At 41.4% G+C, this 25459-nt stretch overlaps 1 protein-coding gene across 2 annotated transcripts in view; it reads left to right on the forward strand.

Moving 5' to 3' along the window:
- The window catches only part of stat3 (signal transducer and activator of transcription 3 (acute-phase response factor)), a 64468-nt gene extending 45814 nt beyond the window's left edge, over nt 1-18654 (forward strand). For both annotated transcript variants that reach the window (XM_085966452.1, XM_085966453.1), the window contains exons 14-25: nt 650-743; nt 2452-2499; nt 3326-3409; nt 4000-4098; nt 5057-5192; nt 6144-6196; nt 6619-6713; nt 7005-7144; nt 12173-12385; nt 14378-14420; nt 15363-15478; nt 15613-18654. In XM_085966452.1, coding sequence (XP_085822578.1) covers nt 650-743; nt 2452-2499; nt 3326-3409; nt 4000-4098; nt 5057-5192; nt 6144-6196; nt 6619-6713; nt 7005-7144; nt 12173-12385; nt 14378-14420; nt 15363-15478; nt 15613-15668 — 1177 coding nt within the window. In that variant the 3' untranslated portion in view covers nt 15669-18654. The remainder of the gene's footprint in view (nt 1-649; nt 744-2451; nt 2500-3325; nt 3410-3999; nt 4099-5056; nt 5193-6143; nt 6197-6618; nt 6714-7004; nt 7145-12172; nt 12386-14377; nt 14421-15362; nt 15479-15612) is intronic.
- Nucleotides 18655-25459: the final 6805 nt, after the last annotated feature.

The raw sequence follows: 25459 nt of genomic DNA on the forward strand, positions 1-25459 counted from the left end.
ACATTGGCCTAGCAAAAAAAATTTGTATGAAAAAATACAGTAATTTGAGTTTTTTAAACATTTCGGTTTAAAATAGTGGAGAGAACAATTTGTTGTAAGTACATCAAGCATTCATTGCGTACCATTTATTTCCAGGCTCAAGAATGCAAATCAAGTATTTCTCTCTAGATTGTACTTGTTGTGCTGCTAGTCCAGGATTCATAATAGACACATGGCTACCTTCAATCTAACTACAGCATTTTAGATGCTTGGAAAAGTTTTACATGTTTATGCAGAACTTTTGTATTTGCATTATATTGTTTTATGTTTTTAAAGTTTTAGTAATATTTTGATAACTTTCAAGTTGCAGAATTACTATGCAGGCAGAAAAAGTCCCATAACTAGTTCTGCAAATGCTCGTACTTCACCTTATACCACCTCTTTTAATCGCAAAGTAACTAACTAGTTGAGGAGTGCTTCAGGGTACGGATCATGCTGGGCTCTTGGCTTGACTGAAGAAGGCTACTTGTCACAAAGTAACTTTTATTAGATAGGGCATTAAAATAAGTTGGGGTGGGGGGAAGATCTCTCATGCTGGAATATTCCCTCTGTATACTGGTAGGAGTACCAGCTTGAGTTTAGTTACATTTTTATCGTATCTTCAACTTAGGTCACGGAAATTCAACATATTGGGAACCAATACAAAGGTTATGAATATGGAAGAATCAAACAATGGAAGTCTGTCAGCAGAATTTAAGCATTTGGTAAGTATTGTGAAGAAACTGCTCTTAGTTAAATGTTACAAAAAGAAAATACTACAGATGCTGGCAATCTGAAATAAAAACAAAATGCTGGAGACACTCAGCAGGTCAGGCACCATCTGTGAAGAGAGAAACAGAGTTAACGTTTCAGGTCGATGACCTTTCGTCAGAACTGGAAAAAAGCAGGAAACGGAACAGATTCTTAAGCAAGTATAGGGGCTGGGAGGGGATGAAAGAACAAAAGGGAAGGTCTGATAGGATGGCAGGCAGGAGAGGTTAAGAGACATTAAGAGATATCCAAGGCAAAAGGAGATGGTAATGGGACAGGTTAAGAAACAAAGGATGGCTCTAGATGAAGTGTGAATTGCACTGGCAGAATGAGAGACAGCTGCCCTGTGGGGGAGAAGAAAAAAAGACACAAACAAAAAATATATATATGATAGGGGCCGAGGTTATGATCTGAAATTGTTGAACTCTATGTTGAGCCCAGAAGGCTGTAAAGTGCCTAATCGGAAGATGAGGTGCTGTTCCTCGAGCTTACGCTGAGCTTCCATGGAACAATGCAAGAGGCCGAGGACGGTGAGGTCTGAATGAGAGTGGAGCGGAGAATTAAAATGACAGGCAACCGGAAGCTCGGGGTCCCCTTACAGACGGAACGGAGGTGTTCCGCAAAGCGGTCACCCAATCTGCGTTTGTTCTCCCCAATGTAGAGGCGACCACATCGTGAGCAGCGAATACAGTACACTAGATTGCAAGAAGTATAAGTAAATTGCTGTTTAACCTGGAAGGGGTGTTTGGGGCCCTGGACAGTGGGAAGGGGGGAGGTATAAGGGCATGTGTTACATCTCCTGCGCTTGCACGAGAAGGTGCCGGGCGAAGGGTTGGGGGTGATAGAGGAGTGGACCAGGGTGTCTCGGAGGGAGCGGTTTTAATTAAATGTTTATAGACTGTTTATATGATAATATAGATTTTTATGTGTAAATAATGATGACTTTTATGTTCTCTGTGATGACTACAAAAATAACAGATGGCCAGTATATGTTTAAAAACTTGGTTCATATTGCTGGCAAAGTATCTTAAGTATGTGTGAGGATTTCATGCCAACATTGCTATAAAATTGCATCTCCCCATTTTTCTGCCGCATACACCTTTTTTGGTGCAATTGGTGCAGTATTGATGTAGTTCAATAATATAATTACTTTCAATAGAGATTTTCAAATTAATCTTACTCAGGTTTTGATGAAGCCCCTTCCAACCACAATGCAAAGTAATGTCAGTGTATAAAGGTTTGGTATATTCCATTTTCTTAGCATAAAATTTGGCCACATGCGTTGTGTTCTGTAATGCAATTTAAAGGACACCTATAACAGATTGATTAAGCCATGGTTAAATTTAAAGGAGCATTAAATTATAAGGGATATTGAATCACCTGACAAAGTGAACGCATCACTTAAGTCCTAGCATTGTCCATTGGAGTGCATTCCTATTTCATGATGAACTGCAGCATTCATGAAGGCACTTTTTTTAATACAAGCTTTGTAATTTGGCATGGTTAATTGTATTTGATATGGTTAAATGTGCCACTTATAATAGTAAAACTCTCAATCTGCAATTTTTTCTTGTTTCTGATCAGGCACTGTAGTGCAACATCATCTTATGTTATCCAAGTAATGACTATATGTGTTGATGAGAATGATGTTTCTCCTTCCAGACACTGAGAGAGCAGAGATGTGGAAATGGAGGCAGAGCTAGTAGTGATGTAAGTACAGATTTAAAATGTACAATTTCTTGCAACTAGAAGTTTTTCACACTTCATTGTACAGTTCTGTTCCAATGCAGTTAACTTTTGCTGTTGGTATTTCTGTTTTCTATTATGATACAGGAAACTTTGGTTTATCCAGAGGTTGTATGTCCGGAATACTCGCTCTAACGGCAAAAATCAGGAGCCGTTTTTTTAGTTCTCGTTCTTTTTTTTTCCCAGTCAGGCACTGCAAGGTCTGTAGCTATAGCAACAGCTTCAGCTAGAGACGCTTGCAGCTGCAGCCGACTCTTTAGAAGCTGTTGCTAAGCAACAGTGTTTGTTGTCAGATACGGAGATGAAAACCTACGTATGCTTCAACATTAACTTTGTATGTTTGGCAGTTTTGATAGATTGGCAACACGCCGGTCCCGTTGGTGCCGGATATCACAAAGTTTCCTGTAGTTTACCTTTCATAAACCTAAGGGTATCCAGAGTTCCTTTGAATGGGTACTCCTATTCCAGGTTTGTGTACTTCCAAATGGAAATGATTTATTTGCTGTACAGTTTTTGTCTGAGGTTTTCCTAATTGTGGATACATGCCTTCCAAAGTTTTTTTTTCCAGAGGAGTCATTGTTACTGTGCCCCATAGTAACCAACAGTTGATATTGCATCTATTGAAACATGTGTAATTCACAGAGAGGAAGAGCTGTTGTATTACTGGAGGGTTTGTTCCTTTTGACAACTTCCAAGTGCTTTGCATAAGAGAGAAGTTGGAGTAATTGCTCCATATGGAACACTGTTTGCTTTAATTATTTATAATTAAGTATCCATATTTTTGTTTCAGGCTTCCCTGATTGTCACTGAGGAGCTGCATCTGATCACCTTTGAGACAGAAGTTTATCATCAGGGACTGAAAATTGATTTGGAGGTGAGTTAACAGTAACATTGCAGCATCTGTATATTATATTTTTGTTAATTTATTTTAACTTTTCTATTGCTTGCATTTCTATTAATTAACTAGTTTTAACATAAGACTATTAGCAAGCAAAAATAATTAAGTTATGTTTTATTTAGCACACCTACATCTTAACAGATTTTTATGGTGACATTTCACATATTTCCAGTATTTGTGATTGTGCCATCGGTAATCTGCCGCCTTAGCTTTGTAAATTACACCGCGCATGCTGCCATGCACTTGTATGTTAACAATTTCAGCAGGCTGCACACTAAAGCCACTTGCATCCTAATTCTGTTTTTAGACGGCATGTGATACATGTATCACCATTATTTCCATCACTCTAGGCAGCTCAAAGGCAGCACAGAAGGAAACCGGGAGGCCCGATTACAAGATTCCTATTTTTATTTTGTTTTGAAAGTGTGTTGCTTTTTTCAGGATAATAGTCTAATGTACCCTTTTGAAGAAACAAAAAGGAAATATTGTGTTTTTCTTTACAATTTGCAAAGCTTGTAACAATGTTTTACGTGCAGTATTAACCACCTGTGTAAAATCTTCAACAGACCTCATCACTGCCAGTTGTGGTAATCTCCAACATCTGTCAGATGCCAAATGCTTGGGCCTCAATCCTTTGGTACAATATGCTAACCAATAACCCAAAGGTAGGAAACTCATCCAGTGCTTAAATTACTATTCTCTGGTTTAGTTTGGAAGGGAGCAGTGTGTACATATAGTTATTGAGTAATATAATGTAGAAGCTTGTATTATGTCCAATTTAGGGAAATATCTAACTTTATTTAAGCACACCTTTCCAATACTTAGCATCATAATTTGTCAGAACCATTTGGATATGTGTTCAGTAAGTGAGGTAACACGCTCCCCTCTGAGTCAAAGGTCATGAGTTCAAGCCCCACTCTAGGGACTTGAGCACATAATCTAGGTTGAAGTTAATGAAAATAAAGATTGAGAGAGATGTAAAATGGGCTGCTGTTTCGCTATCGCACATTTTACACTTGCCGCACAAAGTCAAGATCTACCCTTAGGTTTCTAAAGAGATCTTGGCCTTGATCGTTATCTGAGTTTAATATAGAGTCTGAGTTGATCCACGCAATCAACCTCGTAATGTATTTAGTCTCAGCAAGCTGTCGGATGCAGTTTCTTCAAAAAGTCAAATCTGCTGTTCAGAAAATAGGACTGCAGTCAATATTTTAATTCCTCCATTCACGTTACAGGGACATTGCAAACACAAAATCAAAACTCAGTAATCTTTCCTGACTTGCCATTCACCAAGTTCTCATCATAAGTGTCCTGTTCCTTTTTCCCTTTTGTTACTTCTAAAATTGTACTTTCTGAAGTGCAGTTCAGAAAGGATGGAAGTATTTGCTTTGATCTTCAATTTTCTTTTTCCTTTCCTGAACTGCACTTTTTAGTTTAGTGCATTTAATGGTGATAAAGTCACTGCGTAAGTTGCAGGTGATAAATCTACAAGATGTAGCCAGTTTAGTTGTGTAGATAAAAGTACCAAATAACGTAAAACATTTAAGCTAATATCATTGCCACACAACCACAAATTGATTTACTGTGCAGTTAGGATATTTATTGTATCCTGTTTTGAAACAGAATGTGAACTTTTTCACAAAACCACCAGTTGCCACGTGGGACCAAGTAGCAGAGATTCTAAGTTGGCAGTTTTCTTCCACCACAAAAAGAGGCCTGAATATGGAGCAGCTAGGAACGCTGGCCGAGAAGCTGCTCGGTGAGTAATAGAAAACTTGTCATTGAAGTTACACCAGGAGGTAGTGTGTCTGAGCATTGAATTTATCAGAAATGTTCTCTCTGCAATTTTAACCTGTTAAAAATGGTTTAAAACCTGCACTGAAATAGTACAGAGGCTATTGTGTCTGCTCAGATTGCGAAATTAAGTTTAGTTTACTAATCCAAGGTCACTTATTAAAGCTAATATTCCAGCATTTGAAACTGGCACAGACTATTTATTTTGCATACTGTGTGGTCTAGCATGAATGCTAAAATTGCTAAATCTACTTAAAATCCTCAGACCAACACAGAATGCTGCCTTATTTGGAGGTACTTTGTCTTTCTCAATAAATATTAAATCAAGTTCCCATCTGCCTGTTAAAGATCCTATGGCACTACTCCAAGAAGTGCCAAGAGTTCTCGCCGTGTCCAAGCCAATGTTCCTCCTGCAACAAATGCTGCCAAAAAAAACCAGATTTACTGGTTTATCGCATTGTGATGTGAGATCTTGTCGGTGCAAAATGCTGCCATGTTTCCCTATAAAACGAGAGTCTACGCAGTCTAGAAAGTAATTCAATCAGAAGTGTTTAGGGACAGTTCAACAATGTGAAAAGCTGCTATATAAACAAAGCAAATAATTTTGTAAAAATCATTAATTTTTCTTTGGCGAGGAATAAGATATTGCTTCAGAAATCGAACCATTAAGAACAAATACAGTGAATAATGAACCTGAGACTTATGAAAACATTCTTTATCTATTTTGACTGTTTCTCCCTGGCAACTGCTTACTGTCCTATAATCATCCAGTGGGTGTAATTAAAGCAGGATAATGGTGACGACATGTGGGACTGGAATGCCTGAAGTATATTTTATTTGTACTTTTTCTGGATGCTTTATTCATGTCTTTTAATTTCTTAAAATTCTGTTTTAATAGTTTTGTTCTGTTTATTAGGTCTTGGTGTCAACTACTCTGGGTGCCAAATCACTTGGGCAAAATTCTGTAAAGTGAGTGAATACACATTTTTGTTCTTAGTTTTTTACCTGCAAAAGACTTGCTGTTAGTTTTAAACTTTCTTGCCTGCCATTTATTTATTTTTGCTAAACGTCCTGCTTTAAAAATACTTTTATTTGTTTCATTTTTTAATTCAAGCTGCATCTTGTTTGGGCAGTAACTTTATTATACCAATTTAGTGTCCACAGTCTCCAAATAATTTCAGTGTTATTTGTCAACTGATACTTTTCTAAGTAACATTTCATTTGGCATATCTGCATTGTATTTTTTACTGATGGCGTAAGAGGTTTTGTTGCAATAAATGTGTGAGCAATTTCAGGATAGCTTTTTTAGTTGAGTAACTATGAAAACTTAAATGTCAAGAAACTGTTTTTTAATGCTTTTTAAATTTCCCTCAATACTTTTTTCATTTTAGGAAAATATGCCAGGCAAGGCATTTTCATTCTGGGTGTGGCTGGACAATATCATAGACTTGGTGAAGAAATTCATTCTTTCTCTCTGGAATGATGGGTAAGAGTTTACTATAACAGACCTGTGTGTGACCTTTCACGTGCTTGTTGCAACATTTCAGTTCCTGATTACTTAATTTAGTAGAGGTTTAACAAGTCTTGAATGCAGAAAAGTGTACTTTACTCTGCATGCCTCTGTTTAGCGTTTGGGGTGTTCAACCCGACAGATCACCATCATGTTATGTTTTTATGTAGATCTTGAAAGTGTTCTGCATGGTGCACAAACTTTGACCTATTTTTCATCAAATTTGTAATTTGCACGACGAGCACTAATTAATTTGTTTTACATTAGATACATCATGGGTTTCATAAGCAAAGAAAGAGAGCGAGCCATACTGAATGTGAAACCCCCAGGCACATTCCTTCTTCGTTTCAGCGAGAGCAACAAAGAAGGAGGAATCACATTTACTTGGGTGGAAAAGGATATCAATGGTATGTAACTTTTTAAAAAATACATATCTTGGACGTGAAATAATTTCAGTAGATAGGAAAATCAGTAGCGTAGTGGTTCTGTTACTGGACTAGTAATCCAGAGAACACGAGTTCAGATCCCACCATGGCAGTTTGAGAATTTTAATTCTGTAATAAAAAGCTGGTATCAGTAACCGTGACCATGACTCTGTCGGCATTGTTGCAAAAACCCAACTGGTTCACTATTGTCTTCGAGGGAAGGAAACTTGCCGTGTGGCCTATATGTGACTCCAATCCCACACCAATGTGGTTGACTCGTAACTGCACTCTGAAGCTGCCTAGCAAACCACTCAGTTGTATCAAAATGCTACATATGCAGCGGTTCAAGAAGAAAACCCACCACCGCTTTTTCAAGGACAACTAGGGATGGGCAATAAATAGCCGTCTCGCCAGTGCCTCCCACATCCTGAGAATTTTTTTTTTTTAATTCCTGATTCACCATGGCCAGTGCCACAGCAGATCTAGTAGCATTTAATCATAAGAATGTAATGCATAATCTAAGTACTGAGAAGGAAAAGCATGTGAGAAATTGTTTTTTTAAATCTGTATGATACAGCGACACTATTTCAAACTCCTCTCCAGTTGAAGTTAGTGACCCTGAAGGATACATTTTCACTTTCGGAGATTTTTCAAATAGCTGGTGTGATTTTAAAACCTGAGTGATTTAAAAAAAAAAAAAAAAAAAAAAATATATATATATGTTCTGAGGTGATCTTATCTATGGGTATTTATACAAAACTAGCACCCCCATTCTTGTATTTCACATTTCGAAAAATACATGTTCCAAATATTGAAAACATGAGTGTTCAATGCAACCACGCAGTTGCTGGTCTTCCTATTGGGGTAACCATGTGTCACCTCAAAGGCAGGCTACTGAAATACGACATTTCATTCATTAGCGTCAAGTTCCAGCAGCTCTTCCTTCAGCCTCAGAAATGGCACAGACAATACTTTTAATTTGAAAATGAATATAGGGTGGACGGGAAAAGTCGAGGATTGACTGGAGTGTGGAGTGTTCCTTTAAAAATGCATCCACTCAAATAACACCCGCTTGGACTTTTGATTCCATCCAGACATATCCTGTCCACCAGCTAAAAATTTAGATTGATCTCTATTAATGAGGTTCACACCTTTTCTCTCCAGGAAAAGGAAGTGAAATGTAATTTTAAAGTTGTTTGTTGGATCACTGATGATTTCCATCCAACTCTATTGGCTGGATTTTGTCAATGGGGAGCTTTTGGAGGCGGGACTCCCACTTGTCGGGTTTTAGTCCCGCCTCTATCGACTTGTGGCCAACCCACGCTATTTTCCCTTGATTGACCTTGTTAAGCCCGCCCAGCGGCCAATTAAGGGAAAGCCCGTTACAGGTGACGTCAGCGCGTGACGTTTCATCTGTCAAGAGCTTTTGACAGATGAAATGTAATCGTTTGACAGCTCTGTGACGCTGTCAAACACTGAGGGCTGGATTTTCATTCCGCAGTCGGGAAGGAGGCGGGACTACAACTTTCGGGTTTTAGTCCCGCCTCCATCGACGTCCGGCCAATCCACGCGATTTTCCCTTGATTGACCTTGTTGAGTCCGCTGGGCGGGCTCAGCAGGCCAATTAAGGGCCACCCGTCAACAGGTGACGTCACAGACTGAAATTTCATCTGTCAGGACGTGCTGACAGATGAAATATCAGTGTTTCACAGCTGTTTGAAGCTGTCAAACACTGACAGTCTGACTTCTAACCTGAGTCCTTCTACGCAGACTCAGTTAGGACTTTCACCGGCGCTGAAGGCTGTCACTTTTGACAGATCGCAGCCATTCTGCTTTCAGTGCCGGCTGAGTGATGGACTCCCGAAGCCTAGAGGAAGGAAGGCTGTTAAGGTGAGTACAGGTAATTTAAACTTCTTTAGACACACCAAACACAGTTACCTTTGCACTCATGCACCCATCACTCACCTGAACACCGACATCTCGACCCCTCCAAGTCATTCAACCCGACGGCCCGCCTGCTCTAACCTGGCGTGGTTTGGAGCTGTCGGGAAACCCACACGACACCCCTCAAAATAGGGATTAGGCTAAAAACTGCCTGTTAACTATCTGTTAACAGGCAGTTAATTGGCACTAATCCCTTCCCGCCTCGGGTCGGCGGGTCCCAGTGTGGGGTGGGTACCCGCCTCCTTTGAAACTTACATGGAGGCGGGTTTTGGGCGGGATGGTGTCGGGACCCCCGAAATTGGGATTTTTGCCCCCCGCACACCTAAAAGCCCGCCTCACGGCACACTGAAATTCTAGCCCTGACAATCTGTCTTCTAAGTTGAATCTTTACTCAAGACTCCAGCAGAATGCTGCAGCTTTTGACAGTTCAGCGGCCATTCTGCTTTCTGTGCCAGTGAGCTGAGGGACTCCAGAGACCTGAAGGGAGGAAGCCTGCAGGAAGAAGTAAAGGTAAGTAAAGCTTTTAAAACGCTTTACACACACCTCACACACTTACCTCTGTACTCATGCACCCATCACTCGCCTGCACACCGGACATCTCTGCCCCTCCAACCCCCGCAGACCGACAGCCCGCCTCGCTGACCCTGGCAAGGTTCGGAGCCGTTGGGAAGCCCACACTTCAGGGCTCAAAATGGGGATTAGCCAAAAAACTGCCTGTTAACGGGCAGTTAATTGGCACTAATCCCCTTCCGGCCATGAGGCGACGGTACCTGGCGCGGGTCGGGTATCCGCCCCCTGGGAAGATGGCAGAGGCAGGATGGGTACCCGTCCCCAGATTCTGCCATTTTCCCGGCAGTCCTGCCTCCCAGGGCTGGCAAAATTGCCCCCGTGTCTGTTAATCAAGAGCTGTTATGTCTAACAGTGCATGTGTTTGATAAGCTGAGCGAGTCAGAATCTGCAGCTGTTCTGGTTGAGTAACATTTGACAATACAGCGGGGCCTGAAGTTTGAAGGTTTCCCTGCAGTTTCTCCACTCACCAGGAAATCAATTTTAATTGGGAACGTGTTGTAAAGTACTAATGTTCTGATTAAAATTGAAGTGGCAAACCTAACCAGAGAAGCTTTTGGAAGCATTGTGACTTAAGCAGGCAGTCTTCTCGTACAGTTCCAACACAGCTGGGGCTACCACAATTTAAATCTATTGAATAGGTTCTGATCTGGACTACTTCAGTGGGACAGAGTCCAAGGGTTGGATTTTACTTACCGGGACGAGTTGGGGGCGGGACTGCTGCCTTCTGGGTTCTAGTCCCTCCCCCAGTGACGTCTGGCGAACAGTCGCTATTTTGCCCTGATTGGCCTCGTTAAGCCCGCCCTGCGGGCTTGCCAGCCAATTAAGGGAAAGCCGGTGTCAGGTGACATCAGTTGATGACGCTTCATCTGCCGGTTTTCTTAAAGGCATATACACCACAGTTGTTTGACAGATGATTTGACAGTGTTTGACAGCATTGAGGTGCTGTCGAACACTGACAATCACTTTCCAAAGGTGAGCCCTTGTACCCAGGCTCTCCAATTACTCTCTCCTTAGGATAAAACCGATGACAGCTGCAGCTGAGATTGCAGAAGCCATCTGTCACTTCTCCCGATGAGATGAGGCTACACAAACACTTCATAGTTTGTCACCTGCAGAAACATCTAACCACATTAAAAATTACTTTCACATTTCCTTACCTCTGATACTAACCATTGTCCCATTGCATCCTTCACACCTTCTGCAGCTGTCATCCATACACCAACATAACAACAGACCCACAGCACGCCTCACTTACCGTGGCGGGGTTCCCCGATTTCGGGAAGCCCGCAGCAGCAGTCGAAAAATTGGAAAAAGCCTGTTAACAGGCAGTTAAGTGGCTATCATTCTCTTCCTGCCGCTAGGAGTTCCGGGAAGATTGGTTGGAGGTGGGAACCCGCTCCCATTCTTTTATGACTTTCCCAGCAGTCCTACCGCTAAATCCGCCTCCTCAGGGCTGGTAAAATTCAGCCCCTCGTGTAAGCTAAAGGGGCTTTATCTTCTGTAGCATTTTGGAGTTAATTATATGGAACTGCTTGGAACTATATACTCTCTATGGTTAATGTAGATGCACTAAAGCAATGAATATGCTGGAATGAGGAAAGAGTAACTGCGTGGGCATTCATTGTGTTTAACCGATTAAACTTTTGCGGGTTTTCTTTAAATGGCTACCTTAAAGTTTAAAATAGATATAAAATTTCTATTCAACATTGTGTTCTCAGTGTAGCTACAAGTCTGATCAAATGCACTGACGTGGAGACAACGTTTAAGGTGGAGTTGGTGCAATACTTTTGGTACAAGTCCAGGACTTCGGTTTGAGTTCATTTGGATAGATTGAAAGCTATCGCTTTCTGTTGACTATAAGGATCCTAAGTGAAAGGGGTTTGGTTAGTCTCAATCCAGTTCCAAGTGTACACACACTGACAAGAGAATACCATCTACAAGTTGGCACTGAATTTTCACTTTGAGGCACTAGGATAATTGATGTAAAATATGAGAATGTTTACACTGGTGCCACCAGAAGTGCTAATCTGAAGTTAGCAATGAAGCACATTGGGGCACAGCAAAGGTATATTCATTCTTGATCTTTAAGTGCGTGACATTAGCACTGGGTGTACAAAACAGAAATGTTCCATTCCCAGAAAACAACACATTTCACCTTGAAAAGGCCAAAATTTCGCCAAAACAAAAGAGAACTTTTTCTTGAAAGTTTCAGAGCTCAACTGTGAGATACTTTTTCATGCTTGGTGTAAATCAAATTGAATTAATGAGATAACAACAGAAAATGCTGGCAACACTCAGCGGGTCAGGCAGCATCGAGGAGTGAGAAACAGAGTCAGCGTTTCGAGTCGGAGACCTGTCGTCGGAACTAATGAGATGTGAATTAATGAGATGTTTGACTATATCGAAGAAAATGTGCCATCACTGTAATCCTAGTTTTTAAGTTTAAAATATTTTATACATTAGCTTCAGCTTTGTTTTTTTTTAACCTTCTAACAGGAAAGACCCAGATCCAGTCCGTGGAACCATACACCAAACAGCAGTTGACTAACATGTCCTTTGCTGACATTATCATAAGTTATAAGATCATGGATGCCACCAATATCCTAGTGTCGCCACTTGTGTATTTGTATCCTGACATTCCAAAGGAAGAGGCATTTGGAAAATATTGCTGCAGTGAACCTCCAGAAGTTATTGATCCCAATGATCCAGGTGAAGCTTTGAATACCGCAGAAACTCTCATATTTGGTCTTTTGTATTCTTGTTTCAACTATAAGTTCAAAATGTTGGTAAGAAGGAACTGTTCATTGTGCAGCTTGAAAGCTAGTCCAAACTATGAAGTTAAGCATCAGCTAGCCAACTCTAAAGTGAGAGAAGCCAGAGATATTGTAACTTCTATAAACAACATTTTAAGCTCGCAACACTTCAGTTACCTGAAGCACTATGTGCGTAACAGAGCAGCTTCATGTTTCAGCACAACCAGTCCTTTAGACCAGATTGGGAGCTGAGCTGGAGTCGATCAATCCCAGAGAGTTCTCTATCAGTCAAGTATGCAATGCTCAGCTGATGGTTTTCTGCAGTGATGTGGCTTTGGATTGGCTGCCAGGCAGAGCCAAATGCTGTCTTCCATTGCAGTGAATGGCTGTACTGTAGGCTGCATGGACCGCTTCCCATAACCGGTACCACCATGTGACCGCTTCCAGTAACCGATACCGCCATGTGACCGCTTCCCGTAACCGGTACCGCCATGTGACCGCTTCCCGTAACCGGTACCACCATGTGTCCGCTTCCCGTAACCGATACCGCCATGTGACCGCGTCCCGTAACCGATACCACCTGAGCAGTTGAGGAGCCAAAGGCTCTCCAAAATAGCAAATTCGGTAATATTTCTGAAATGTAGAATGTTACAGCACAGAAATGGACTATGCAGCCCATCAAGTCTATGCCACAGTTTTTCTCTGCATAAGCCACCTAGTTTAATTCCCCTTTAGCTTGTTCGTTGCTACTCTAAAAAATTTTGTTGCTCTTTTTTGAACGGTTGGCTAATCCCACATTCTAATTGTTTAATTTTATTTTTGTAATCTCTCCTTCAATTTTTCAAATTATCTAAAATTTATTCCCTCTCATTACAGTCTTACTGGCCAGTAGAAACAGTTTATCATTATTGACGTTATCATACCCCTTCATTATCTTGAAGACCTCTGCCAGGGCACTCCGTAATCTTCTGCACCCCAGTGAAAAAGCCGCAACTTCTAAAGTTCCCTCCATAACTGTGACCTCCTGTCCTTTGTAACCTCCCAGTGAATCTGTTCTGCACCTTTTCCATTGGTTTTATATCTTTCTTCTAATGAGGTGCATTAAGCTATACTCCATTCTCCTGTTAGGAACAGGAGCAGGCCATTCGGCCCCTCGAGTCTGTTCCGCCATTCAATTAGCTGAACTGTACCTCAACCCTATTTCCCCACCTTTGCTTCATATCCCTGTTCTCTTAAATTTCTTTCAACTTTGGTACCTTTTGTGTTACCTAAACACCTAGAGCTTACTTCCTCTTCCAAGTTACCTTCTTTACTCTCTTGCTTTTCCTCTCCTCCCCATTATATTTGTGAACCATCCCTCGCAGCCCTTGTTAACAGTGTAATGATTTCAGTCCTAGCTCTGTACATGTGTAGGCCATCTTGTCAGTACAGCTCCCTCTAGCTCCAGAACTGGACCCAATGCATCTGAACCCTTCCCACCTGCACCTTGTGTCTTAGCGCACGTTTATCTCCTTAAAGTAGCTAGTCCTGAGATTGCCTCTTAAACCTGACTTTTGGAGGACTCTTTGAGGGACCTGATTCTTGTTCTTCCCTACATTTCTGGTTCCACCAAGAAATATAACTTCAGCTGATCCATGCCCTCCTAAAACTTTCTGTACCCGCAACACACCATTTAGGACTACTGTTTCTATCGTCTACTCACTGTCAAATCCCCACTACCACTGTCCCTGAAGTGAACTGTCTTCCCTCACCCCCACCCTCCCCTGAGTTGTCCTTAGAGCAAATATTCAGTGTCGAAAACTTAGCTACTTGACTTCTCAGTCAGAAAATAATACAAATAGATTAGGAGGATAGAAAATGGACCTTACCATTCTTAGAAATACAATGCTCTGCATTAAACCTTTTCTAATACTCCGAGCTAATTGTGATTTTCTTTTTAATATTGCAGAAACGTTTGCATACCTGAAGAGAAAATTCATTTGTGTGACACCGTGAGTAAAAACGGATATATTGGTTTGTGCTACTCACAGAAATCACAGAAACCCCACAGTGCAGATAGAGGCCATTTCGGCCCATCGAGCCTGCACCGACAAATATCCCAACCGATCCCCGTAACCCCTTCACCAACACATATCCCACCCTATCCCCGTAACCCCACATATTTAATCCCCCTAACACTAAGGGTCAATTTTTTTTTATCATAGCTAATCAACCTAACCCGCACATCTTTGGACTGTGGGAGGAAACCGGAGCACCCGGAGGAAACCCACGCAAACACGGGGAGAATGTGCAAACTCCACACAGACAGTCACCCGAGGCCGGATTCGAACCCGGGTCCCTGGCGCTGTGAGGCAACAGTGCTAACCGCTATGCCACCGTGCTAGTTTGTTGCATGTGTTTGTGGCAAGTTTTGTAATATAATCTAACCACCTTGACTGAGCAACTTTGTAACAACAGAATTTGATGTATATTGAAATGCTATGTAAGGCATATCTAACAATAGCAGTAATTAATAAATTGCTTTACAGGAAACTGTGCTATCCGGCACCGACGGGACCGAGCTGTTGCCGTCCCATCAAAACTGCCGGACAAACCAGCGCTAATGTTGAAACATACGGAGCTTTTGAGCTCCGTATCTGGCAACAAACCCCAACAGCTTCTAAACAGTCGGCCGTACCTTGCAAGCATCTCTAGCTTAGCAACAGCTTCAACGAGACCTTGCAGAGCCTGACTGGTGGGGGAAAAAAAGCAACGAGAAGAAAAAAAAAACTAACGAAACGGCTCCTGATTTTTGCCGGTGGATCAAGCATTCCGGACAGTTAACCTCCGGATAAACCAAAGTTTCCTGTATTTAGATTTATGATGTAGGTATCTCAACTTGAAAATTGTCTCTGACTTAAATCTATACTGTTTTATGTATCTAATTTGCACAGAACAAACTCTGGTAACACAAGCGACCTGTTCCCAATGTCTCCTCGAACACTGGACTCTTTAATGCATTGTGGGAGCAACAGTGAAGGAACTGAACAAGGAGCAGCAGGTGGCCTTGGTGAGTGGCAGGATCCTCTCCAAACATGTACTTTTCACATGGGAAAGGAGTGAAACTCTGATCCAAGGACTTGTTTTCAATGGACTTTGCAAACGATTATAATTTTACTGTTTTATTTTTCTGTTGCTTTACAGATTCCATTACTCTGGATATGGAGTTTGGTACAGAATGTGCTGCTTCTCCGATGTAAATTCTGTGTGCCATTATCCAATGCAGGATCTATTGTTGGTTATATCTTCAGTATGATTAACCACTAGTTACAATGGTTTACACAATAATTTGTTTATATCTATTGTCTTTTGAAAATTAATACTTTAATAATGTTACTACGCTGTTGCATATAATGCTTTAACTGCATTGTATCATGTTAATTTCCAGCTGCTTATTTCAAGTTTAGCCCAACAAAGAAAGCTTTGTTTTACACCAGTCCAGTGCTTCAACATGGATCCTATCAGTCCTTGGCAATTGCAGATGGTTCAAAAGAAACAAACTCTTCTGCAGTATGTTGCAAGGCTCTGGTGCACTATGGAAATGTGCTACCCTTTTACACTGTCCTTGTTCATGTGAATTTAGTAGTTGTGTATTATCAACAGCTTCAAGTACACAATCCCAACTCATAGTGGGATTTAAAGTAAATTCTTCAGGAGTATATTTTTTGCCGGTTTGAATTCAGAGATGATGCACTTATAAAAGAGATGTAGACTACATACCTGTGTCAGATGTGGACTACATACCTGTGTCTTGGTCCCAGTGCACCTTGTTTGGAAAATGGTACCCAAGTGTGCAGAAACAGAGTACTGTGCATGACCAGTGTTTGTTTGAACTGCTTTTTAAATGTTTTTATTCATTCTCGGGATGTGGGTGTCCCTGGGAAGGCTGGCATTTATTGCCCATTCCTAGTTGCCCTGAGAAGATGGTGGTGAGCCTCTTCTTGAACCGCTGTAGTGGTTTGCTACAACTGAATGGCTTGCTAGTCCATGTCAGAGGACTGTAAAGTCAACCACATTGGTGTGGAACTGGACTTATATATAGGCCAGACCGGGTATGGGCAGCAAGTCTCCTTCCCTAAAGGACATTAGTGAATCGGTTGGGTTTTTAACGACAATCCAAAGCTTTATGGTCACTTACTGATACCAGCTTATTATTTCCAGATTTTGAAAAACTGAATTCAAATTCTCAAATTGCCATAATGGGAATTGAACTTGCGTACTCTGGAATATTAGTCTAGGCCTCTTGATTACTTGCACTGAATAGAGCTCTGCAGGGGTGACGGTACTGAGACTGGACTACAGAGAGAAGGTGTCAATCGATGTGTTAATCAGCTCCCCTTTCTCTGGCTATTCACCAGTTCCCACAGGGAAGCATGTTGTTATGGTGCATGGGGCAAGCTGACTGCTCAATTTATTTCCAGAGTCTGCTTAAGTTTCTTGATGAGTGATGCGCCATCAATTACTCAAAAGACTGAGGTTGAGCGAGTAACAACCAGGCTTTTATTAACTAAAGAATGAAGGTCTTGTCTCGAGTGGTCGACCCGTCCAGAATACTAAGGGACTGGGAGGTAGTCACTTATATACCTGGAATAGTGGGAGGAGTCAGCCGAGGCATGTCCAGACCTGTACCTAGTGGAATACACATACAGACACAGACAGGTATGACAGTGGTTTACCACAATGAGTAAATGGATATTGTAGTGCGATGCTAAATTTAACAGTACAGTGGGATGTTAATGAGGTTGGTTAAGTAAATAATGAAAAGTTGTTCTCTATAAGTAGATTAATTGTTTTTATATTAAAAGCATTTTTTTTGTTATAACTCTTAAATGAGGTTCTAAAAGACAAAGCTGCATCCATGTGGTGTATTGCCCCTGAGGAAAGAGCAATCCAACATTACTAATCAATTTAGAAATGTTTGAAAATGTAAATTGCATTAAGCTGCAGGGAATTGTAATATGTCTGTGATTTGTACTTTAAAAAGGTATGGTTAGCATTTGTAGAAAGTGAACAATAATGGAAACTGCTTGGAACAGCCTGGGCCAGAGGTAGAAAATTACAATTCAGTGGCGTGCATTTGGCTAAGGATTTAAGGTCTGCAATCATTCTGTATTTCAATAATGCAGTGTTTATTATTGACATAAGTATATACAGAGCAATGCTTGGTCTAACAGTGGGAATGCATTTTTAAGAATTCTTAATGTTGCTCTAGTGCTTGAGGTTGTTTGAAGTAAATGGAATGTGCAAGTAAAATGTCAAGTATGACGATGCTGGCAAAGGTTTGTATATATTGGACCATCAAAACCTTTTTTGAAGGTTTGGTGTTTGGGCTGGGGAGGGGATAGGATCCGAAATCCCATTTGAACCCAGGTCTTTTGGCCTAAGTGTTAGAAAAACAGTCTATTCAAGATGAGTTTTTTTACTTTTGCCATGTGAAGCTTCTGTGTGAAGACCGCATTATAGAGTTAACAACTCCAATGGGCTTGCATTGTGCTACCATGTGGATAATGATGAGTTAAACTGTATAATCATGGTTTTCGACTTGTAAGTCAGAAATTAACCATTAAGCCACGCAGAAACAGTTTTTAGTGTACTCTTGTAAATTTTTTCCCATACATTATAGGAGAGGGAGGAAAAATTCTACAAGTTTGAAACAATTTTTTGATGAGGGAATTGAATTTATCACTGTTGGAAGAAGTAAATCTCGAGCAGAGAGCTACAAAGATGTCCAAATTGCATTCTGAGTGGTTTGAGTAACTGAGTAACCTTTTATTACCTCCCATCTCCCTGCTTCAGTATAATGCAGTTCAGTTTCTTCATGCCGTAAAGCCGACTGTGTACCCCCACTGTCTTACTCAAAAATGATTGCTTTTCGGCAGTAGGAAGCATATTTTTAATCTCCTCCATTGTATATGAAAGAATGCATGATGTAATGAATTCTAAAACTGGTTGAATATCACTGTTAAGCTGTAAAACATTCTCTTACAGTGCATCCAATTCTGTTTTAAGCGTTTTTAATTAATTTCATTTGTGAAATGTATGGTTTGACCGTATTCAAGATGTGTATATGAAAAGTGTGTATAAATGATATAGGCAGCATTCATTTATGCTGTAAATTTTATTGCTGTAATACTGAAAACTATCTCCTTATCCTTTTACTGATTAAAAGGCCAAGCTTTAACTGTCTAGTTGTGCCGGTGTTTTTTGTTAAGCTAGTGTTTGTCAAAATAGTTTTGATATTGCCCTCAGTTATGCAGCAAAATCAAAACAGATATCTGCATCACAGCCAACTAAAAATGCATCCTTCAAGTATATACATCATTGTGTAAAGGAAAAGGAGACTGTGCAATGGTTTGGGCTTTTTAATTGCTATTTCTCTAACAGTTGTATAGAGTCCAAGAACCAGGGCTAAAAAAAACCCTACTGCCTAACAGAGGGACCACCTTCATATAGACAAATTACCTAATTATATTGATTTACACTTGAAACAATTTCAAAAAGCACAGATATTTAGGTAAATAACAGGTTCAAGACAATACAGGAAACTTTCGATTAATCGGCCCCTAAATAACCGGAACGCTCTATCCACCGGCAAAATTCAGGAGTCGGTTCAGATAACTTTTATTTTTTTTACTCCATTTGTTGCTGTGCAAGGGTGTAGCTGAAGCTGTTGCTAAGCTACAGAGATGCTTGCAACTTGTGCCGATTTGTTTTGAAGCTGTTGAGCAACAGGGTTTGTTGCTTTATACGGAGCTCTGAGCTCCGTATCTCTTACTATAGCGTTCGGTCGTCCGGCGTTGTTGATGAACCGGCACCACGTCGGTCCTGTCCGTGCCGGATACCAGAAAGTTTCCTGTATTGCACTAGCGTATAGAGTCAAAGTGGTATTCTACTGCAACGATTACTTCCATGGAATTGCGCTTCTGTAGCCTGGTCTACTACGAGCAATCCAAAGTGTTTTAAGTCGGCAGTGCCATTTGGTTCCATGATGTCTCCATGTGAATAGTGCAACATTAGACTCCAGTCATGAAGAGTCTTCCAGCTCGCCCACTCAAAATAAGAGAGAACATTCCGGGCCCATTGACGGTTCTTTTTTAAGGATTAATTTCCTTTTGAGGGTGGATCTGCCAATCAAGTTTGAAAAAAATCAAATATTGAAGTAACGATGCTTTTTGGTCCTTGACAATAACATTTCCACAAAACTAAAATACAATGTTAATAAGGACTAATTGCAGGTGGTGGAAGGCCGTCTTTAACGTACAATGGTAAAGCTTATAGGCGAATCATAAGCTGCTGACACTTTGCAGAGTTCGCTTGCATATGTGGAGAAATTATCCCAAGATGTTTTACTGAGCATGAGTAAAACATACCAAGCCAAAGGAGGAGAGATTAGGAAGGCTGACCAAATGTGTGGTCAAAAAGGTCAACTTTAAGGAGGGCCTTTAAAAGAGAGGGATGTGTACGTGTGGAACGAGTGTAGTGGGGAAAGTGGGGGCATTTCCAGAGAGTGGGATCTTGGTGGTTGAAAGTACAGCCACCTTTGGTGGGGTGCAAGGAAGGGGGAGGAAAGCACTCCCTTTAGAATCCAGAGCTTACCAGTTCCACGATTCTCAGACGCCTACGAGCCTCTTTTTTGAAAATTCTTCATTGTTTAAGACAGGTACCGCAAGAGAGTAAATAAACATAATTGTTCCTGCCTGTAGTGTTTCACCAAAATAACAGCTGAACTTGAGATGTCTCTTTAAAAACTAACAGCTATTTTGAATGGGTGATGGAGAGGATAAAACATGTTTTTTTAAAGCAATGGTAGCCCTAATCAATGTATTTAAAACAAGGTAGCTTTAGGAGAGTTTACTTTCAGTTTAAAGTGCTTCTGCTTTTCCATCATTCCTTTCTAAAAGTAAATATTTGCTTCCTTAGGAGATTTTCAAGGGACATTTTATTTTCTGTCCATGTTTAGAATGGGCATTCTCCATTAACGTCAGCGAGAGGACTGGCAGCAAGTAGCTCCATAGTCCTAATGTTGACTGGCATTCTTTGTCTCCTGATTGCCTCTCGGGACAGCATTGAAAATAACAATGTTGCGACAACTGTGAGGCACGACAGCTTTAAGTTGACTGTTCTCTTTAAATTGACTGTTACCTTTTCTTAACAGTTTCAAACTAAATAATTCGGCTGCAACATTAAAGGGAGGCCCCGTCTGCTCTCTCAGGTGGACGTAAAAGATCCCACTGCACTATTTCGAAGAGGAGCTGGGGGAGCTCTTCCCTGGTGTCCTGGGACCAATATTTATCCCTCAACCAGCATCATTAAAAGAGATTATCTGGTCATTATCACATTGCTGTTTGTGGGAGCTTGATGTGCACAAATTGGGTGCCACATTTCCTATGTTGCAACAGTAACTGCACTTCAGAGAGTACTTCATTGACTATAGCGCTTTGCAATGCCCTCAAGTCGTGAAAGGTGCTGTACAACTACTTACCCAGAGAGAAATGAGTCTCTCAAAAGCGTTGCCAGCTGGTGTGATGAGTACTGACTCTCAATACGCCTTCGAGAGAGCTGGACCGATTCCTGACTGGGGCAGATATTGCATCATATAGAAGCTAAGAGCTGGATTTTGTGAATGGAGGCAGGACAGCTGCTTGTCGTGTCAATATCCTGCCTCCATCCTCGCCTGACCATTCAGAGGGATTTTCCCCTGATTGAGCTTGTTAAGCCCGCCCTGTGGGCTCAGCAGGCCAATTAGGGAGGAAGTCACTGACAGATCACGTCAACGTCAGACGTGCTATCTGTCAAGACTTCTTCAAAGAAGAAATGTCAGCGTTTGACAGCTCTGTGAAGCTGTCAAACACTGACCTGCTCTTTAGTTTGATGAGTCCTGTGTTCAGGACTCATCAAACCTTTCAAATTTGTAAATTTCACATGGCTGTTGGAACAGAGGTTCCAAAAGCCAGTCTGTGAAATTGATGAGTAGGATGTCAGCTCTCCCGATCCACCACGGCTAAAGGCTGTAGAGAGAAAACAAGGTAAGTGAACAGTTTTTTAAACTTGGCACTCACCCTGCATACTTACCACTCCATACTTGCACTCATCACTCACCTCTACACCTTACTTCCAGGTGCCTCCGACCGCTGCAGAACTCCTCCACGTCTCCTCCAACCCGGCAGGGTTCTCCAAGGTCGGGAAGCCTTCACCCGTGAAAGTAAACTGGCACTAATCCTTTTTTTCCGCCTGTTAACCACCTGGCAAAAGGGCGCGGAGGCGGGATGGAGGCAGCTTTGCCATCCGCCCCCACTTTCTCTTGAGTTTACCGGCTGTCCCGCCTCCATGCCCACCTCCTTGGGGCTTGGAAAATCCAGTCCTAAGTGTCTTTTATAGATCGCACTTTGTCCGTGAGATCTCCTGGACTGGTTTCAATCGCCTGAGGGGATCGGAGAGGAATTTTCCAAGTATTTTTTCCCTTATTGGCCCTGGTTTTTTTTCCTCTTTTGTCTCTCCCAGGAGATTACATTGCTACGGGAGGGGAGGGAGGGAGTGGAAGGCGTAGTCACAATCCTCCGGCCGTCGTGAGTTGTACATTTGTGTGGAGCATTGAGTAAAACGTGTGTTTTAAAAGTTGATCATTTAACTGCAGATGTGCATAATGTTCCACAAACATACAAGTTGGAACAAATCTTTCTGACTCCCTGCTAGTGTCAGAGTAGACTGTTTGCCATGCAGTCGCAGCCACTTTTGGCCACACATCACTTAGTTCATCTCAAAACATTTGCGAGTGAAGTGAACGGATAGGTTAGTAACTTTTCCTACAATATAATTGATTTCCTTAAGTATGGAAAATGTATTGTTCCCAAAAGAACCTAAATTAGTGCTTCTTCAAATCTTAATGCTGTGATAAATGAATTATACATTGAATTGCAAAATGCAGAAATAAGTGGTCTCTCGGAGCACTGACTTACAATAATGTTTATAAAAAAATGTAAATAAGACCTCGTCTCCCCAAGCATGATACAGCAGCTGTCAAGATGAATCTCTTGTTACTATAAAGAGGCTGAAGTGTAACTAGTTTTCAATGGAGTACAATTTTGAAATGCTTCCACGAATGAGTACTTTAATATTAGTCATGCACAGCCTTTGCAGATTGGGTTTACATATAATTACATAGAATGTACAGCGCAGAAATGGGCCATTCGGCCCAACTGGTCCATGGTCCACACAAGCCTCCTCCCACCCCTCATCTAACCCTATCAGCCTAACCTTCTATTCCTTTCTCCCTCATATGTTTATCTAGCTAAATGCATCTATGCTATTCGCCTTAACTACACCATGTGGTAGCGAGTTCCAAATTCTAACCACTCTGGATAAGGAAGTTTCTCCGGAATTCCCTATTGGATTTATTGGTGACTATCTTATATTTGTGGCCCCTAGTTTTGAATTCTTCCCACAGATAGAAACATTTTCTCTACGTCTACCCTATCAAACCCTTACCTCTATCAGGTCACCCCCCTCAGCCTTCTCTTTTCTAGAGAAAAGGGCCCCAGTCCATTCAGTCTTTCCTGCTAGGTACAACCTCTCAGTTCTGGTATCATACTTGTAAATCTTTTTTGCACCTTCTCCAGTGTCTCTATATCCTTTTTATAACATGGAGGCCAGAACTGTGCACAGTAACAAGTGTGATCTGACCAAGGTTCTATAGAAGTTTAATATAAATTCTCTGCTTTTCAACTCTATCCCTCTAGAAATGAACTCTAGCGCTTTGCTGTTTTTATGGCCTTATTAACCTGTGTCGCTACTTTTAGTGATTTGTGTATCAGCACCCCTAGATCCCTTTGCTCCTCTATCTCATTCAGACTCTTAATGTGACCTCCTTATTCCCCCTACCAAAATGCACCACCTCACACTTACCTGTATTGAAATTCATTTGCCAATTACACGCCACTTCTGCAAGTCTGTTTATGTCTTGTAATTTGTCGCTGTCTTCCTCAGTATTCAATTTGGTGTCATCTGAAAATGTTGAAATTGTACTTCTGATTCCCGAGTCCAAATCATTTATGTAAATGGTGAACAAGAGTGTTTCCAGCACCGATCCCTGTGGAACGCCACTTCCCACCTTTTGTCAGTCTCAGTGGCTACCTTTAACCCCTACTCTCTGTTTTCTGTTTTGTAACCAGCTTGCTATTTATTCTGCTACTTGTTCCCTGACTTCACGTGCGTTGACTTTTTTTCATGAGTCTACTATGCAGTACCTTATCAAAGGCCTTTTGAAAATCTAAATATATTACATCTGCTGCATTACCCTTGTCTATTCTTTCTGTTATTTCTTCAAAGAATTCAGTAAGGTTGGTCAAGCATGACCTCGTGCTGACTTCTTTACTATATTTTCAGATTATTCTATGACCTCTGAGTAAAGATTGCATTATCCTTCCTACCACCGCATTAAGCTAACTGGTTTATAGTTCCCTGGACTTGTTCTATCTCCCTTTTTAAATATAGGAATAACATTAATTGTCCATCAGTTCTCTGGCACTATTCCCTTTCCTATTGATTTTTGAGATGTGTCATCATGCCTGCAGTTTGCTGCAGTTCATTTCTACTTTACTCAATGTTGAAGGTTCTGCTACAGTCTTTGTTCAAGAATCAAAGTAAATAGCTTCCCTGGTGTCTTAGTTGGTAACTGCAGAGGAAAGTCTGTGGGTTCGATAGCAGGTCTGTGTTGAGTTCACTGATCTCGTGTCAGGGCAACACCTAAGGTGCCACAAGTGGCTTCTATATCTCAGGGTTAGGGAATGAGAAAGTACCGAGAATTTCTGCTCCTGCTTGTTCTATGGAAAGTGTGGATGTTAGTTAAGGGCAGAATCAGTTCAAATAACCTGCCAACATCTGCTGGCTAGGTGCCAATTTGAAGAATGGTAAATTGAAGGAGATCCAGCAGGGCTACAGGTGCCCATGGAACTGTACCTCAGTGTAAGTCAGTGCCTTCAACAAATGAGAGGAAAAAAATTGAGGGGGTTTGAACGCTATTGTGACTGTTCACTTTCTGATGCTCAGATTCCATCATACATTACTATTAAAATAATTTCTATATAAACTAAGTTTTGCGATCCAGATTCAATACACACAATTTTTCTGTCTAATTTTCTTCATTCCCTTTCAGGGAACGGTAGCATAGTGGTTATGTTACTGGATTAGTAATCCAGAGGACTGGACTAATGATCCGAAGACGTTAGTTCAAATCCCACCACGGCAGGTGGGGAATTTAAATTTCGTTAATTAAATAAATCTGGAATAAAAAGCTAGTAGCAGTGATGGTGACCATGAAACTATCGGATTGTCACAAAAACCCATCTTGTTCATTAATGTCCTTTAGGCAAGGAAATCTGCCGTCCTTATCTGGTCTGGCCTATATGTTACTCCAGACCCGCAGCAATGTGGTTGACTCTTAACTGCCCTCTGAAATGGCCTAGCAAGCCTCTCAGTCATAAAAAAAACGCTATGAAAAACAGAATAAAACTGGACGGACCACTCGGCACCGGCTACAGACACAACAACGACGCACCCAGCTCAGTCAACCCTGCAAAGTCCTCCTCACCAACATCTAGGGACTTATGCCAAAATTGGGAGAGCTGTCCCACAGACTAGTCAAGCAACAGCTTGACAAAGTCATACTCACAGAATCATACCTTTCAACCAATGTCACAAACTCCTCCATCACCATCCCTGGGTATGTCCTGTCCCATGGGCAGGACAGATCCACCAGGGGTGGTGGCACAGTGGTATACAGTCAGGAAGGAGTGGCCCTTGGCGTCCTCAACATTGACTCTGGACCGCATGAAGTCTCATGGTTTCAGGTCAAGCATAGGCAAGGAAACCACCTGTTGATTACCACCTACTGCCCTTCCTCAGCCGATGAATCAGTACTTCTCCATTTTGAACAACACTTGGAAGAAGCACTGAGAGTAGCAAGGGCACAGAATGTACTCTGGGTGGAGGACCT

The sequence above is a fragment of the Somniosus microcephalus genome, chromosome 24 (genome assembly GCF_052327205.1).
Source record: "Somniosus microcephalus isolate GS21.2 chromosome 24, FLI_Smic_1.0, whole genome shotgun sequence".
In the NCBI taxonomy this organism is placed as follows: Eukaryota; Metazoa; Chordata; class Chondrichthyes; order Squaliformes; family Somniosidae; genus Somniosus; species Somniosus microcephalus.